General features: G+C 30.5%; 1 protein-coding gene across 1 annotated transcript in view; it reads left to right on the top strand.

Annotated features, from left to right (window-relative positions):
• foxo (forkhead box, sub-group O) overlaps window positions 1-12,861 on the top strand; it is a 61,408-nt gene extending 48,547 nt beyond the window's left edge. Inside the window, exons 4-11 of the mRNA XM_070642133.1 lie at window positions 3,437-3,650; window positions 3,713-3,803; window positions 8,075-8,299; window positions 9,797-9,941; window positions 10,007-10,166; window positions 10,235-10,356; window positions 10,499-10,682; window positions 12,250-12,861. Coding sequence (XP_070498234.1) covers window positions 3,437-3,650; window positions 3,713-3,803; window positions 8,075-8,299; window positions 9,797-9,941; window positions 10,007-10,166; window positions 10,235-10,356; window positions 10,499-10,681 — 1,140 coding nt within the window. The 3' untranslated portion in view covers window position 10,682; window positions 12,250-12,861. The remainder of the gene's footprint in view (window positions 1-3,436; window positions 3,651-3,712; window positions 3,804-8,074; window positions 8,300-9,796; window positions 9,942-10,006; window positions 10,167-10,234; window positions 10,357-10,498; window positions 10,683-12,249) is intronic.
• The last annotated feature ends 5,912 nt before the right edge of the window (window positions 12,862-18,773 follow it).

The following is an 18,773-nucleotide window of genomic DNA, read 5'->3' as shown; positions in this document are numbered from 1 at the left end:
ATTTTCACACACTATATTTTCGTTCTCATCATGCCAAAAAACCTCTTTTTCTTCGCTGACCGAATAGATTAAAAATTCATATCTCAAGCACGCGTTGTTTAAAATTAAAAAATCCTTCACACATTTATTTCTGCAAGCACGTGTTTCATTTTTAAACAATTAGCATGTAACACATTCCGAAAGAATTTTTTTTCTCTTTTTTCTGAATGGTCGGTATTCGATCATTTGCTTTAAAAAAAATTTTACGATTAAGTCAGAAAGAATTGCCAGATTATGTGTGAGTAACACACACAAAATTCCTCAATGAAAATGTAAAAAAGAAAGTAAATTTTTGTGTGAGAGAAAATGAAAAGTCCCGAGGGGCATATGAAGGAGGAATGATTGAGAATTCGGTGATAGGACAGTGTTGCTTCGGTCTAGACAAGATTCGGTGAAATCTGGTCTCAGGATAGAGTCAAGCTAGAGTCAGGTTGGCTAGAGTCAAAGTTGAGAGCCAAGCTAGAGTCAGACTAGAGTCAAGCTAGAGTCAAAGTGGAGAGCCAAGCTTGAGTCTGACTAGAGTCAAGCTAGAGTCAGCCAATAGTCAAGTCAGTCTGGCCAATTTATGGCAATTTATCCATCATTTGCTTCCCGGTTGCATTCATTTAAAAAGTTTAAAATGAAAATGAAAACGAAAAACTGAAAAACTAAACTCAATGGCGATGAAAAGCGAAGGAAGTTGAATGAAAAGTTTCCTCATCTCACGGATCTATCATCAATATGTCTATTTTGTCGACAAAAAAAGAAGTAGAAAAAAGATGTAAAAATAAAGTGATGTGAATAGCCTCTGAAAAATAAAAAAAAACTTGGACATTAAATATTGCTCATTTATTTTGATGACTTTAGTTTGAGTTTTGCGAGGGAATCGCATACCTCACTGTCTCATACACACAAATATACGCGCCAAAAAAAATTGTGAATCAAAAAGTTTTTCATACTAAATTTAACTCAAAAAAGAATTTTTCTTCTTTAACATTTCAAAGGCGCCGCATTTTCTTCTCTCTCGTGTGCTGTATGATAATTCTCATGTATGTGTGCAGCAGCAGTGGGGGGAGTTGAAGAATTCCTTTTTACATATTTTTCATTCCACCAAACAGAACAGCGGTGACTTGTGCAATGATGAAGAAGATGTGAAAAGATTCCCAAATGTAGTCTTTTCATTAAAGTGTGTATGTAGCATGCTTTATGGCAATCACGGTCTGTGATGAGATGCGCGATGGATAAAAAAAAATAAACTTTAACTTAATTCCAACCACTTGAACATAAACTTCATTAATTATTCATATTTCATGTTTCCACTGTGTTCATTCTTGTCAATTTTCTTAAAAAATGGAAGGGAGAGGAAGTGGATTAGATTTTGTAGGTTGGAATGGGATGTCTTGTCGTTATCTATTGCTGTCCTTCTTTACTTTGTTGTTGAAGGTTTGAAGTTTGTTTGAAATTATTCAAAGTTGAATTAATGAATTTTTTTGTAAGTCTTTAAGTGAGTAAATTAGATTAGAAGGTTGGGATATGAAGTTGGGGTTGATTTGAAGTTTGCTGGACAAATTTTTTGTTTGGGTTTAAATATTAAATTGTGTTTTTAGACGAATTTTAGAGTGTAATTTTGAGTTTTTCATGAAGATTTAAAAATATAAGAAATGCAGTTCTGAGGAACACATTGAGAATTCAAATGTAAGCTAAATGGAGCACGAAACTTTCATCTAATTTGTCAACTTTGTGTCGTTTTAAATAATATTAAGCAATAATCAGTAATTGATGTTGAATTAGTAGACTATTTACCAAAGAATTCTAACGTCAATTACATATGTGAATTGAAGATCTACTCGAATAGCTCAAATTGGGATAATCAGTCCAAAATTCGGCACTAGACCGGCGTTATTTTGATATGGTGCTGGAATATTTGATTCAAGTCAAGAGTTACGCGAGCCTTGTTCAGAATTTTGAACTCTAACTGGATTCAGAGTCATGGTAGCTAAATTGTGGATCGATTAACCAATTTTTCCTATCCGAGATACATACTTGTAAAGTAATTTATTAATTTGCATCCTCGAAAAGGAATCCAGATCAAGATATCCCAAAAAAGTCTCAATTAAAAGAATTATTCGTGAATTCTAATTGACAAAAGTCTTTGCTTATCAACACAACCTAAAGTAGTGACACCGTCGTTATGACTCATCCTAAATCCTCCAAAAATCCTCTAAAATTGTCTATCAACTCACTACCATTAAAACATCATAAAGAAAGACCTCAACACTAAAAAGACATTTTATTACCTTGGTCATTATTAAAAATTTTTTAACACATCCGTTCCGTTCCATCCACCTTAAAAAATTATTTTATCCTCCAACGATCATCATTCACAATTTACAACACAAGAAATTCTCTTTTTTTATGTGACAATAACGCGACTGAATGAGTCAATGAAAGGAAATTTTTTTGTCATCAGCATCACAACTTCTTCTTTTTTTTTACAGTCATTGTATTAAATTTATTTACACATCATTGATTAATTTTATGTCGCTAGAAATAAAAAAAGATAAATGAATATATAAGGGGATGATAAAAAGTTGTAACCATCAAAAAGCTGACAAGTACCAATTTCTATTCATAATTTTTTTTCTTTCTTTTTTTACTCTTCAGCGGCAATAACGATAAAAAAAATTATATTTTCAGTATTTTACAAGTGTCTTATGACTTTATACCCGGCAATCAGGGGTGTAGGCAGAAATGTTGTGATGGAGGAGGGTTAGTGGGGGTAAGGGCGGAGGAATTGTAATTTTTAGTATAAATCGCCTTGACTCCCAATCAATCCGATTTGAATCTCAATCAAACAGGTCTGAAAATCAATCAACTCGGTTTTACCCCTAATTAATTCGGTTTGAACCCCAATCTACCCTGTTTGAACCCTAATTGACCCGGTTTTGACCCCAAAGCAACCCAAATTGACCCTCAATCCACTCGATTTGAACCCCAAAATAATCCAAATTGACCTTCAATGCACTCAATTTGAACCCCAAAACAACCCATATTGACCCTCAATCCACTAGGTTTGAACCCCAAAGCATCCCAAATTGACCCTAAATCCACTCGACTTGAACCCCAAAGCATCCCAAATTGACCCTCAATCCACTCGATTTAAACCCCAAAGCAACCCGATTTGACTCCCAAAACCCTCCATCCTCCTGAATACACCCCCTCCCACCTCCTCTGTTGTGTGTTGAACATCAACAGAAAATTATAAAGTCATGAATTTTCATAGCGCACATAGTGAAAGTAAAATTGATTTTTATTTTTATATGATGACATCCTTAAATGCCATAAAAGCAAAAAAATATTCATCTCTTTATTTTTATGATGACAAACATCTAACAAATTTTTTTTTTTTATCTTGCAGAACTCAATTCGTCACAATTTGTCACTACACAATCGATTTATGAGAGTACAAAACGAAGGAACTGGCAAATCATCCTGGTGGATGTTAAATCCAGATGCAAAGCCCGGAAAATCGGTGAGACGACGAGCTGCATCTATGGAAACATCAAAATTTGAAAAGAGACGTGGGCGAGTTAAGAAGCGCGTTGAACAAATGAGAAATGGAGTGATAACAAGTAAGCATAAAGCATAGGATGTCTTGAGGGTAATTTAATTTTCCTTAATGTAAATCCCATAGATGTATCTGCTGTTTTAAATGACGTCAATTCATCACCCGGCAGCAGTGTGAGTGAAGGATTGGATATATTTCCAGAGAGTCCACTTCATAGGTATCTATCAACTCTATGAATTGCTTGTTCTAGTTACTTACTTTTAATCAGTTTTTTGACCTTAACTTATCAAATTCGAAAAGGAATGCGTAGATTTTAGATGAGTCTTGAAGTTTATTCCAAAATTTTTCATATTTTTTTGAATGTTTTATTTCCACTTCCTTGATTCCAGAGCTTGAAATCGGTCCGAATTTTGCAAAATCCGAGTCAATTTCCAGCTCTGCTTAATTTAATTTCAATGTTGTAGAATTGATTCTTATTGCGTCAAATTCTGTTGACTGTTTTTCCTTTATTTTAAATCTAGAAGTATTTTGATAAAAACAGATTTTTAGAAATTCCTCACTATCTGTGACGTGATATATATTTTTTATGATAATCAAGTAGTACAAATATTTTTCGCAACTTATGAAATGACATAGAAAAATAAACAGACGATATTGTTGAGGTAAATTAGCAATGAATATAGGCAGAATTGACGATCTGCTGAATTTTTGTTTTGGATCATAAATAGCAGAGTGTCATCTTTAAGAGGTGTTCCTCTGTTTGATCAATATCGACGGTATTATAACTCTTAGCTTAAAGTAGAACTCTGATAGCTCCAACTAGCTTTGAATGTTGCTTATAAAATTTCAATTTAATTCTAAAACTGAGACTGAGTTGTGTTCACTTGAAAAACATACTGTAAAGAAAAGTAGTGTCGCTAGATCGGCGTGACTATGTCGTGGTACCGGATTTTACTGAATTTGACTCTCCGGCCGGCCAAAATTGGTTAAAACAATTTAAAGGCTAGTTGATATCTAGTTATTGACTAGTTTTAACGGATCTTTGTCCACCAAATCATGTCAAATTCATGCAGACCTATATAGGTACACTATTTTTCTATACCGTGTGTCTTTCGGGTCATGTCTAGAATAGCTTTCCATTGCTTATAGCTAATTTAAATCATTACCAAAGTCACTTAAGTACAGAAGACTTTTTGGTGAATCTTTCGATAAAAATTTTGAGATTTTGCATGTTTAGTGTGTTGCCAAACTTCTCGTGACTCAAAAGTGTGTTGCGAAGCATAGTTTGAGTAACACTGCCTATGATTATATTAATTTAAATTAGTTTTTATCCCAAATTATTGCATTTTGTTTAGTAGATTTTGAAGTTTTTAGGAATTATATTTTTGTTCAGTTTCTAATTTAAAACTATAAATGACATTATAATTGTAGCAAATTTATTATACCAAATTTCACTATTTTATGGCATAAAATACGAAATTTAAAACAGATCATCGCACCTTAAATTTGAAACAATTTATTCTACTTAGTCAATGAAAACAGCATTCATAGTAATTTATAAGACAAACATCTACGTCAAATTCTTTCGTCATATTCATATGTTTACTACAAGATGTTTATTATGAGTACAAAAATTTTTCTGTGATGTCATCTATTTGATAACAAAATAAATACCGAACAATAGTCCAATAAATCAGCTGATAATAGGAATGTGCGAGTAAAGTCTGGAATGAAAGGATTATTATCTTTGAGAACTTAGTGCTTAATACTTAATGATATTAGAATTGGTATCAAATTATATCCGGAATGCACACAGGTCGTAGAAAAGAGTGAACATTCTGTTCTAGGACAGCGTAACTCTAGCCTCAGACAAGATTCAACTAAAATTGGCTTCAGACCAGAGTCTAGTCAGTTTAGGCCGGGTCTAGGCAAAGTGGATCATCAAATCATGATCAGAACCTAGACAATACCTTTATTTTATTAAAAATCCATGCCCAACCAGTAATAATCCATATTAAAATTAATTCGTGAATTTCAAAAACCTTTAATAAATCACAACAGATTTAATGACTCACAAAGTTGTAAAAATTCAATCAAAACAATTCAAACTGCATTATTCCTACCTCATACGATAATTTCTACGTTATTAATTACTCCCTGGAATGTCTCAGTACGTTATTATTGTTATTCCACTCATTATTTTGCGTATTAAATATTCGCAATAATGTTATCAAATTCATTATCAGACTTGATTTACGCTCAAGCTTATTTATTAGCAAATAAGACATTTTGTAAAGAAATTTTGAGAAAATACTATGATTCACAAAAAAAGTATCACACGTGGCTATTTAGTATCAATTCGTCGTTATGTATAAATGTATTTTAAGTTCACGTAAACAGTTGATATCATGGGATGTTGTTTATGAAAAAAAAAGTTTAAAGAATATAGGAAATAAACGTAAACAAATGCGTACTTCGGCTTTTACGATCGCCATGTGACTGCAATAAAGGCTATGGCACATCTTGTGGGATGATTTTTTTGAGAAGATTTTTGAAGATTTGCTTAATTTTTTTGAGAATTTTAATTAGTGGAGCCTTCTTGGTTGTCACAAAATGGAACCCGGCTATTTCTGGTAGCTAAATGTGCATCAAACGGAGGTGGCTTCCATTTTTAGCAGCTAAATGGATGCTAAACGGAGGCGACTTCCATTTTTGGCAACTAAATGGACTCTAAACGGAGGCGGCTTCTGTTTTTGGCAGTCAAATGGACACTAAACGGAGGCGGCTTCCATTATTGGCAGCCAAATGGACGCTTAACTGGAGCAGCTTCCATTTTTGGCAGCCATATGGACACTAAACGGAGGCGGCTTCCATTATTGGCAGTCAAATGGACGCTAAACAGAGTCGACTTCCATTTGATGTTAAAGCCTCCCTAAAGCTCCGCGAGACTCTCCTTCATTTGTCTCACTCGGGTATCAAATTTAGACGATCTCTAAAATGTCACTAGCCGATAAAATTTCATACCCAATCATTTCCATCTTCAAAACATCACCAAAAACTTACGATACAAATATGATAATATTCTACACACCAGACTGTCTTTATTTGATCTCAAATCAAATATGTATAATTTTTTCTAAATGTCAAATTATATTTTGAGAATCAAAAGGAACTATTTTTAGAAGAAGCATCGATATTTGTGAAGATAAATCTAGATTTCACTGGCTACCTTTCGTATTTTTCTTAAGCACATGTTGACACACACTTGAAATTTTGTCTTTTTGATAAAAACAAGAAGAAATTATAACGTCGCAAAAATTATTGCATATGAACTGCGACTTTGGATTTTTTTGATGATGAAATGTTCGTGAAATTTGTGACGAAAAGTTTGAAGGTTCGATTCATATTTTGTCTATCGTAGTTTTGAGTGCAAAGGTTGCATAAACAAGATTGAATTTTGTAGATTGTTTTGAATGTATGGAAACTGATTATTTTAATCTTTGAGGACTGTTTGGTCCATGAGGTCGATGGTAGAGTTGCTGGAAGTCTCAGTTTTAATGAGATTTCTGAACTAGAATCAAGATAAAGGGTGGGACCGAAATCGAAGCCAGAACATATATTAATACCGGAGTCCATATTGAGACCAATACCGAGTTCCAGACTCGGTAAAATTGATGTCACCCTCGAAAACTCTAATTGGCTACTCAGGGTTCTTTATCCTAATGGTGAAGCTAGGAATGAAGTTAATTGCTGCCTTAAGACATAGTGCAAAATAAATCTAATCCAAAAACATAAATGACAAATGAGTTAGGCCAGATTCCATCCAATTTTGCATGGGCTAACGTTCAAAATGACTTGAGCTTGAATTTTTGACCAAGTCTATGCTGTGTGCCTCCCAGAAAATAAATTAGTCGCTTTGGTTCCGTCAGAGGTTCCGTTAAGTCGACGTATTACAGTCAAAACGTGAAACAGCCCTTACGGCAATTTGTAGCCTGTTTTAGGGTCAAATTGACGCAAATAGCTATATTTCCAGAATATATGCTATAAATAGTTCATTTTCCACCTCATTGATCTTAGGTATACTGAGCAATCATCCCTAGAAATTCTCATTTTACAGACTTTACTATAAAATTCTCAAAAAATTCTCAAAAATACATTATAAATCGTCAATAGACATCTAAAATTTATTATTTACCAAAAAAGCATATTCTCTCATTCGACACACCCCCTTTTTAATGACGCAAACATTATTTACTGTTAAGTTAAAGGTTGAAAAATTTCAAATTATTTTATACTTTTTATTTTATTTAAATTTATTTCATTTTTTTATTCTTTTTTTTCTTTTTCTTTTTAATTTTCATGAAATTTCGTTACATTGCAAATTTAATTTTTTTTATTACCCATCACGATGAAAACAAAAAATTGAAAAAAATTTCTATTCCTGAACACGTGCTAAATGTCAACTAATTAATAATAAAAAAAAATTAGTGCAAACTTCCAATTGTCACCTGATTTCCGACAAAGGGCAAGCTCAAATGCAAGTTCAGTGGGAAGACTGAGTCCAATTCCATCATTAGCAATTGAAAATGATTGGGATTGTTTTGTGGAAACGGATACTGCCAATGGTAATGGTGCAACGTCAAATCCAATACTTGAAGACTTAGCCGGTACACTAGCTGATGAATTAACATTACAAAATGATTTGTTTAATGGGTCAGTATTAAGTTAATTTTTATTATTTTGTCATCATCATCATCATCATTAACATTAACGACGGTTCAGATCCTTACTAACAATAATCATGGATATTCCAACTTTAAAGTAATATTTTTGGATATTTTATTTATTTTATTGCATGCATGCATTTAATCAAATATTTCAATTGCCCTGAAGTATGCCTCTTCCTTCCTACTTTTCCAGAACCTTCTTCTTCTTTTTTTGTGCATAAAAGTCATTTTCCTTTGAAAATAGTTGAAGCACGAAAGATATTTAGCCAATATTTATCTATCGAAACATTTTTTTTATGGACATTTAATAACAGTAGAGTAGTTGCATGAGTTCATTTTATATCTAGTTATTCTTATAAACTAATGCATGATATAGTAGGATAAATGACCATAAATTTTTAGCTCATTTGAGGGATGTTTTCTTGGAGTTGGAGATGTTTTAGTGCTGTTTTTATGTGATTTTGAGAGGAAATCCACTTGTATGGCAGCTTGTATTGCAATGGTTTTGAACTTTGATGCCTATTTGACATAGAGATTAAGTTGTGGGAACTAGGATTCGAGTGATATGAGCAGATACGAGCGACAGTACTAACGAAAGTCCGCGAGATCATCAGGACCCTTGACAGACACAGTTACTAATGCAGATTGGACTTCACATGTGTATGGCAGCTATTTAGACGCTACACAGGTGTTAGCTTTAAGTGGCATTGATTAATGTGTCTGTGATGGAGCTCTAAAGAAGTCTTGTCTGGATCCTTTCTAATTATGTAGCTCAGGGAGGTTCTACACAAATTTAAGCCGTTAGCATTGGAAATCTTCAGCTCAGATTCTTCATTTCTAGTTTGCAGACAGGAGCATCAATATATAAGTAAATCAGATTCAATAGGCACAAAACTATTTGCAGTGGTCAAGTCAAAGAGCATCAAGAGCCAATCAGGAGCCTAAGTTAATTATCCGAGAGAACGTTTAATCAGTTTTCAGTCTTTCAGACTCTCAGTTACGTACCCTGGAAGACACAACCCATAGAAATGGTGAAAAATCCAGTGCAGATTGGCAAGAACTTGACTTGAGGAAAAATTTAATAACATATCGTCCTTCAAGTTAGACTTACGCCGGCCTAGAACCTGATTTTAGGCATTTTCTATGTCAAGTGTCTTCCTTGTCACCTTGGACACTTTGGAACATCTCGACTAAGGTGCTTAAAAATAGAATTTTTCTATTCCCATCGTCGATATCCTCATAAAATTCTTGCAAAAACCTCAACCACCACAAAACCATAAAATCGCGCTCAAAACTCTCACCAGCAATCACCAAAAAAAATAGCAAAAAACGCCAAGAAAACATTCTCTCAATGAAATGCATCCCACATATAAAGAAAATTTTTCCACATCACGACAGCCACGAACAGTCAATTTTTTTTTACCATGAATATTTCTTTTTCTTCCCTTTTTTTTCCAACTAACTGATCGTACGGATGGAGTAGGTTTACGACAGCGAGTTTACATCATCCACCACCTCCACCCTACCAGCCACCACAATATTCAATGCATACGACTATGCCAACAACGACATATGGCTTAAAACAGCCTCCACAAGCAATTCATTTGCTACAGAATAACACACGAGAGGTAAGATTGACATTTTGTGGATATGAAGGAAGTCTTACGACATAATACATGTGTATATATTTTAGAGTATGTCACCAGGATCAGTTACCGGAATGTCACCAGCATACAGTGAACCTTCACCCGATTACTCGATGCTCGTCAATCAAAATCGACTGCCGAGACCATCATCAAATAGTCCACCTTTAAATAATACACAAAATCTTAATACAACACAACATATCGGACGTAAGATAAATTAATGGATATATATTTTAATACTGACAATGTCATTAATATTCATTCTTATTTTTTAGATAACACACCTTCCACTCTAATGGGTCAATTCATTGAGGTTCTCAACAATCAAGCAAATTTGGATGACTTAAATTTAAATTTAGAGTCATTTCAAGGCGGATTGGATTGTAATGTCGATGAAGTAAGTGTCATTTAATTAATCATCCTCATCCCGTCCCTTTTTTGTCCATCCATCAATCAATCATTCGCGAATGTTTATCCTCTTACTTACTTACTTCTTTTATTTTGTGTCTCTCCCCTCGTGCCATATCCAATAAAAAAAGGTAATAAAACACGAACTCAGTTATGGACCTTTAGATTTTAATTTTCAAAACAACAATCAAGAAGGAATGGCGGATACGATAAATGGTGGTGATGTCCAACAACAACATTCGACAGCTAATCACAATCATGGACAGTATCAGCAAGCGAGGGCAAGCAATTCGTGCAATTCGTGGGTTCATTAAGGTATTAAAAGTTTTTTATTTTTTTCACCTTTTTGTGTCCTCTTGATCCATTTTTTTTTTATTTTGTGGGCGATGGAAGTGATTAATTGAGCAATTTTGGGCATTTAAAGTGTGGGCAGGGGATTGAAAAAATTGAATAGAAATTCTTGGAAGTTACTTTTGTCTACATCGTAATTAAAATTAATAGCTTTTTCTTCTAGATATTAAATTTAATGTCAAAATGGACATGAAAGGGAAATTTACTATCTGTTGCAAAAGCTTCAATGAGAAATTTTTAATTAGTCATTAATTACGGAATTGTGACAATTATTTAAGGTAGTCGTGTTGGATAAGTCGTGAAGTTACTTTAGTACTGTTGGTAATTTTTGATTTATTATGAGGAAGTGGGGATTTTTTTGAGTGAAAACCAGGCTTCTGTTGGACTAGTTATTGTCTTTTCTGAGGGTAATCTGCTGTAATGTCGTGAGCATTGTAAGAATTCTTGTCATAATAGACAGCATTCTATGTAATGACTGAAAGGTCAGTTTCTGGTAGGAATCGAACCCACGCATTCAAAATAGAGTGGTTCGGACTTCCGTATCTCTTTTCCAATCACTCGACCTCAGAAACTTTCTCACTGTCAGATTTTGCTTAGAAGGCTTTATATCCTAGATTTCACTCTGCTCAGACACCATATCTGGGCAAATCCATTTGCCAATTATAGCTAAAGCACTAAAAACAAGCCATCTTCATCCTTAAATTAGAAAATCAATAATTAACCATAGTTTGATGAATCTTAGCTAAAAATGTATTTAAAAGCAATCAAATCATTAACACTTACGTACGTCATGTAAATATAACACATCAAAATAAATTTTTTGACAAATTACAATAATTTTAAGCTTTTAAAACTTTGACGTGAGGAGTTTAGATTCATGCCAATTAGACAGACATTGAATGAATCAAAAAATCTTCTCATGAAGTGAATTAAAAGCCACGTGGAAATAATTATGTCAATTGCCAAAGTATTGCTATGACGTCGAGAATCAAGGCAATTGACACATTTTATCCAAATGAGTTTGATTCTTCATTTTGATACAAAAATTTCGGCAGGATGAAAGCGGATGAAGAATGCCAATGCTTTGTTCAATTCAAGATTTTGAAAAAATTGAGTTTGAAATCAAATTTTGAACAAATTTTGAAGGTATTATCATAAAAGGGACAAGGAGGGATGAGAGATGGGAGAGACGCTTATGGGGACATGGTGTTGTTTATGAGTAGCCAGAATTTAGTGGCTATTTGTAATTTTTTGTCTCAATAAAACCTAGCAAAGTGAATAATTTTGTTTAATTAGACCAAATACACCTGATCAGATTTAAATAATTGAAGTGTCTGCAAAAAAATAGAAATTTTATTGAATGAAGATTAGTTGCTTAGGTTCTGGGATGGATATAGACTAGAAAGGTCAAGAGGACAAACTTTCTCTTTGGATGCATGATTCAATGTCTTATTTTGCCCAATTTTTGCTTGGAAAAATCTCTAAAAATTTCAAAATAATAAAAAATTTATTTCTCTTTAATCTCTTGTAGGCGTTTATCAAATGCCAAAATGGAAACTATTTGTAGAAAAATAAAATGAAATCAAATGAAAAATCCTTAAAGTAAAAAAAAAATGTAAATCATAAGAAAACAAGTCAAATACAGTAAAAACTCAATGATGGAACATCAGGACAGAAAATCGCGCAAAAATGGAAATGATTTAAGAAGCACAAAAGTTTTTTTTGGAATCAAAATGCATGCTTGAAAAATGTTGAGGACGGAAAAAAAAAGTTTTGTTTTTGAGGATATAAAAAAAAATGTTGTAGTTAATTGTCAAGCTTATTAATTTTCAATACAGACGATGAATGAACTAATGTTAAATGCTAAATAAATTTTTAATTTTCTTTCGCTCGAATAAAAAGTGTTAATTTTTTCCCCATTAATTTCCTTTATTTTAGTTTTGTTTTCCACTTTTTTTTTTTAATTTTATTTGTTATACACATGTTATGAGAATGCTAAGCATTGTTTCTTAAAATTTTTTTGTTTTTAAGTTTGATCTCAGGTTCTGTAGACAGAAAAGAGAAAGAAAGAAAGAATTATGAAAAAAAAAATCGTTTTTTAATGTAATTATTATTATTGTTAGTAAGTTGAAAATTGTTCAAATATTGTAGATTTAGAGATTAATGCCTTAGAAATTGAGGTATATTTACAATAATTAGGCGTTTCAAAAACGGAATTTAATTGTATGTAATCCAGTGAATATTCAAGGATTCAGTATTTTACCTTGATGCAAAAGCTTTAAATTAGGTCCTAGACCGACTTGACTCCAGAGTCTTTAGATTCTTGTGTCGGTTTGGGGATTGAAAGACCTCAAATAAGAATGAATTCGCAATTATCAGATATAAAAAGAGATTTTTCGCAAAGAATTGTAAATCTTTCAATACTGGGTCATCTGGATCCTCACATTTAGATATATTTGATTGCAGATGGTGAACATTTGAATGCAATAGGTGGCTTGACAAATCATTTCACTTCATGCTAGAGTAACACAGACTTGAAACCCGATTTTTCGCCACTTCATACCGGATTTTCCTTCCAAATAGGATTTAAGCAGTTGTTTTGAGATGCCATTAATGCTAATATCTTCCATGTTTAAATATTTCGTATATTTGACTAGATAATCAAATTCGGAAACCATTCTGACAATAAGGCTCCCAGCTTAAATATTGATTTTTCTTAGATTGACGTTTGATAACTAAAGTTTATTATGTATCTTAGCAATCAGTTTGAGTGGAACAAGGTGCAATTAGCCAACCCCATGTCTAGTTATAAACTTGACAATCAATCCACTTAGTCAAGTTTGGTGACTCATTTTCTTTCAATAATGATTTACCATTTAACTTACATTAAACACACATTTGAATTGTAAGAATCTTCTGCACGTGGTTCCTCCAACCACTTCATTCAATATTTTATAGTCAAATCTTTGAATAAAATAATAATTTACACTTAACTGCTGAGAAAAAAGTCATAAATCTTGAGAATAAGTAAATCAAGTTAGTAACAATATTTGAACAATTTCTGACTGCTTGAAACGTATGATTTATTAAGTGATGATAATGGAAAATATGAATGGAAAAACAGTAATAATTTATGATGAAAATCTTTATGATTTGCGAATAAAAATGGGAAAAATTCCAATTTAGTTTTTGAAAAATTTAAAAAACTCTTTTTATATGAAAATTTAGTTTTTCTTCCTTATATGAAAACTTAAAGTGTTCAATTTATGAAATTATTATAATTTTAATTATATTTACTCTTTTGAATTTAAATTTTAAAATATTTTCGTTATTTTTTTGATTTTAAATTAGTTAAAATTCAATTTTTTTCATTAAATATTTGTAAATTTTCCATTATTTGATTCAACAAGTTGTATAGATTCAATGATATAGATAAAATGCAATAAAAAATAATAAATGGGTCCATAAAATATCATTTACATCAAATCTTAAGAAAATTATTAAAAATTTATGTCTTTCTTTCCTTTTCATTTGATGAGAAATTAAATATTTTTATTTTTATTTTATTTCAATTAAGTTTTTCTTTAGTAAATTGTTAAGTAATTGCGAAAGTAATGTTGTTAAATAGTTCAATTGTGATGCGTCTTTTTTATTTAATTTAAAATAATGTTGAGAAATTGAATTGAATTTTTGGGAAGAATTTTGAATTTTTAAAATTATAAATTAAATTTATTGAAAAATTGAAAAATTTGGATTTTTAATTCAAAAATCTCAAATGTAATTTGAGACTCAATTTTCAAAGTAAAAAAAAATTGAAATTTTTTTCAAATTGAAAATCGTAAAAATTGCAATTTTAAGCAATTTTGAAAATCATAAATTGTAAAAGTTAAGATTTTTAAGATTTTGTGATAAAATAATTGTAAAAAAGTGCTAATTTTACGATTTTTAATTTGAAAAAAAAAATAAAAACAATCACAATTTTTAAGTTATTTTCTCATTTTTTTGTAGAAATATTCAAGAAATCTTTCAATTTTAAAATCAAATTCAATTTAGATTTTGAATTAAAAAATGTGAAAATTGAAAAAAATTTATAATTTTTTAAGGACCTTTTTAAAAGCTTTAAAACATCAGAAACAAAATCTTTTGATCAATTTTTAAAATTGAATCTTCCCAAACATTTAATTTAATTTCTTGAAAATCATAACATCAAAATAATAATTAAGAACTAAGCTAGACATATTTCAAAGATTGAGATTTATTGGTTTTTAAGAGTTTGCAAAACTCTTTCATTCTGCATGAAATTCTTCAAAATAAGCAATATTTTGCTTTATTTTTATTACATTTATTTAGAACTGATTGCAACTGATATAGTTCAATGCCTAGTTCAACTAGTCATTGATGTTAAAATTGTAATGAAATGTTTGATTTTGAATTTTACAATTTTTCTTTGAATTTATTTCACAAAGAAAAAATTTCAAAAATTTGAAAAAAATGAAAATTTAAAAATTTAAATAATTGAAAATTTCAAAAATTTAAAAATTTCACAATTTCGCAATTCTTAAAGTTTAAAAATTGAAAATTTTCTAAGTTTCAAATTTGAATCCAGCTTTAAAAATGTAAAATTGAAAAATATTTGAATTTGAAATGTTCAAATTTCTTAAAGAAAATCCAAATTCAATCTCAATCTTCAGAAATGTCCACTCTATCATCTGCTAATTAATTTTATATATTTAAAAAGAAAAAAATGAAAACATTATGTGATGATTTAATTATAATTATTATCTAATATTAAAATTATGAACGAATTAATTTCTATTCAAAAAATGCTTAAGTTTAATGAAAATAAAACAAAAAAGAAAATAAAATTGTATGTAAAAAAAATATTATAAGGAAGTAAATAAGTTAAGAGAATGAAGGCAGTTTTGTAAGTAAGGTCAGAAAAATATTATGAATTTGTAATAATTGATCCCGATTGATAAGAAAACAAAAAAAAATTTCACAGAAAAAAAATAAAATTGTTAAATTTTAGATGAAAGAAAGTTGATTGTTATTTAAGAAAAAAATTACCTTAAAAATTTAAAAAAAAAATTTGAATGTTCAACACACAAAAAAAAACAAGCAGAATATGGAAGGATGGAAAGAGTTTAGAAATATGCAATAATACTTTTAGTCGCTAAGGTGAAAAAAAAATCATTTAATAAAAAAAAATTCAAACAATGAAAATTTGTAGCAATGCTTTTGCTTTCTGATTTTACTTTTATAGACGGTTTTAATTGTGGGAAAATTTGGAGGTTTTTCATTCTTTTGGATGAGCTTCTTTTGAAGAATTTTTTGTAAGCTTTTCAAAATCTTTTTTTATATTAATTAAAGTTGATCTCAAAGATTGATTTGAAATTTTAATTTAAAAATCCAAATTTTTCTGGTTTAAAGTTTTCAATTTTAAACAATTTTTAAAGAAATTTTAAATTCTTTGATTCAAAATAGTTTAATATTGCCAGAAATTTTATGTACAAATTTCAACATTTCAAATTTTTTTTTGTCAACTTTTTCATCAAAAATTCAAAATATAAACTTTTAAATCCATTCAATTTTGAATTAATTCTGTAATTTTTCAGTTTAATCATCGTCAATTTAAGTTTAATTTCAATTTAAAATCTTCAAAATTTGTCAAATCTCCTGCACAAAATCATTATACGTAAAATGTAGAATAGTTTGAATAAAAAAGAATTTAACTTTTAAATTCAAACTTTGTAATAAGAATTTAAAAGAATTGGAAAGCGAAGGCAAATAAATGACTCAAAATTTGATTTATTTGTGCCACTTTGTAGGTTAAAATACTTTAAATTCAATTTTTTTAGACACAAAAAAGTAAATTAATATCAGAAAAAATAGCATCAAAAGTTTCAAAATGCACCTAAATTTTCAAATTCATAAGATCAAAAAAAGTAATAAATTTAAATCAAACTTCCGCCAATTATTAATTTGTATGTCAACTAAAAAATAGTTTTAAATTGAAATACACAAATCCACAATCATCATTTATTGTTTATAATTTGTAAATTGTTAATAATTAACCTGGAAAGCATTTGGTGTAGAAATGGTCAAAAATTCAGCTTAATGCCGATTAAATTATGATCAGAGGACGAAGTTCAATTGAATTTTGAATGAAAAAGTCGAATAAAGTCAACTAAATTCCAAATCTGAGTCGACTTTTCCTAATCCGAGATCCAAATCTGGAACTAGAGTAATATTGGCAAAGATCTGGATTTTTGATATTTCTACTCTGTGTGCTTTCTTGGTTAAATAAAAAAAGAGGGTTCAGTCAAAAACTGCAGTTCTGACCATCTTAAAATGCAAAAAATGTCAAAGTTCAGACAATCTCTTGTGAAAATTCAGCAATTTTCAGATTAGTGTCCGAATAGCACAGATTATTTGATTTAAAATCCGTCACAAGGCTGCATGAGTCGGACTTGGTGTCGAATTCAAACCGAGTTCAGTACCAAATCAGAGTCACGCCGATGGTCGGATTTTTGACCGATTAACCATTTTGTGCTGCTTCTAGGGTTGTCTGAACCTTGGAAAATACCAGAACATGAAGTCGACTCGGATTTTGTATGGAAAAGTCAACTCCAGTCGACTCGACTCCATACAAAATTCAAGTCAACTTCAAGCTCTGCAAAACCCAGAACCCTTAATAAAAAAAAAAAAGATAATGAAAAGTAAATAAGAAAGGAAAACCAGGAAACACAAAGGATGGAAAAGTTTTTTTATTTTTCACTTTTTCTTTGTTATTATTTAAGTAACTAAAATAAGATGAAAATTAATACGTTTATTAGATGACAAAGAAATTGAAAATAATAATTTTTCAAATTAATTAAGTCAAGTTAGAAGTTCTACATATTTGTACATAAAACAAGAACACACAAAAAAAAATTATTGAAAAAAAAAAGAATAAAAACAAGAAAATGAATTCTTTGTAGTAAATGGAACATAGCGATACATTAGATGAATAAAGGATAAACATAGTTTAGTAAATGAGAAAAAATAATAAAAAAATGATTAAAAATAAAATTGAGTTTTTTGAATTTTTTGGAATTTTTAACTTTCAGGAATACTTTTTGAGATGAACTGTCGTCCAAGCCAGTGGTGGGCAACATTTGTGCCGCGACACATTAATACGTCATTTTGTTGGGTTTTTTGAAACAGGAACTAAATTAAGAACTCATTTAAAAGTTGGAAAAATCCTATATAATTATTATGACTCCATGTCTGCTCTGAATAGCTCCAAAGTTCAAAATTCTTAATGCCGCTTGTCTCAATTCTCCAACTTGACTTGAATGATGTCATTCTGAAAACACAATTCTTTAATTTTGCTCATTAAATGGATCTGTACACCACTGCACTCGAATTTTCTGGAAATCAAAAAATCAAGATCTAATCACATCCGTAAACATTCAATTTAAATCTTATTAACACTTCAATCTCAAATTATCTTCACACTATTGGAATTGCCAAATCACACTCTTAATTATTTTATTAACACTTTTTTTGGTGGACATTGACGATGCTTTTGAAGTTGGATGGGAATTTTATTTTTTAATGTCTTGTTGCTTTTGTAAAGTTTAAAGCTATTTTGGATATTGGATGATCTTATCGAGAAATCTGATATTGCAGAATTTGGATGTTTTAGAACATTTGGTGGATCAATAATTCAAAAATGAAGCATGATATTTCCAAAATATCATGCAAATAATAATTTGCATATAAATATGACTCATTTACCAAGCGGCAGCTATTTATTAATGGAGATATTTTATACAATGCTGATATTTTATATTTAAAGATGATTTAAATAAATAAGCGTTGATAATTTAACTGGTTTTCGAAAGGAATGAGTGACTAAATATAAAGATCTTTCAAATTATGCACCTTTAATTCTTGTGTGAAGATTAAAATCAAATTTTATGAAAAAGTCTACTCGAACAGTTTCACCCATCTGGTGGTTGAATTTGGATCCACTTGATTTTAATCATACTGCCGCCTCATCGCCATGGT

The sequence above is a fragment of the Chironomus tepperi genome, unplaced genomic scaffold (assembly GCF_022539635.2).
Source record: "Chironomus tepperi strain 1889 unplaced genomic scaffold, CSIRO-AGI_Ctep_v1 contig_262, whole genome shotgun sequence".
NCBI lineage: Eukaryota > Metazoa > Arthropoda > Insecta > Diptera > Chironomidae > Chironomus > Chironomus tepperi.
This window is presented reverse-complemented; position numbering and strand designations above follow the sequence as displayed.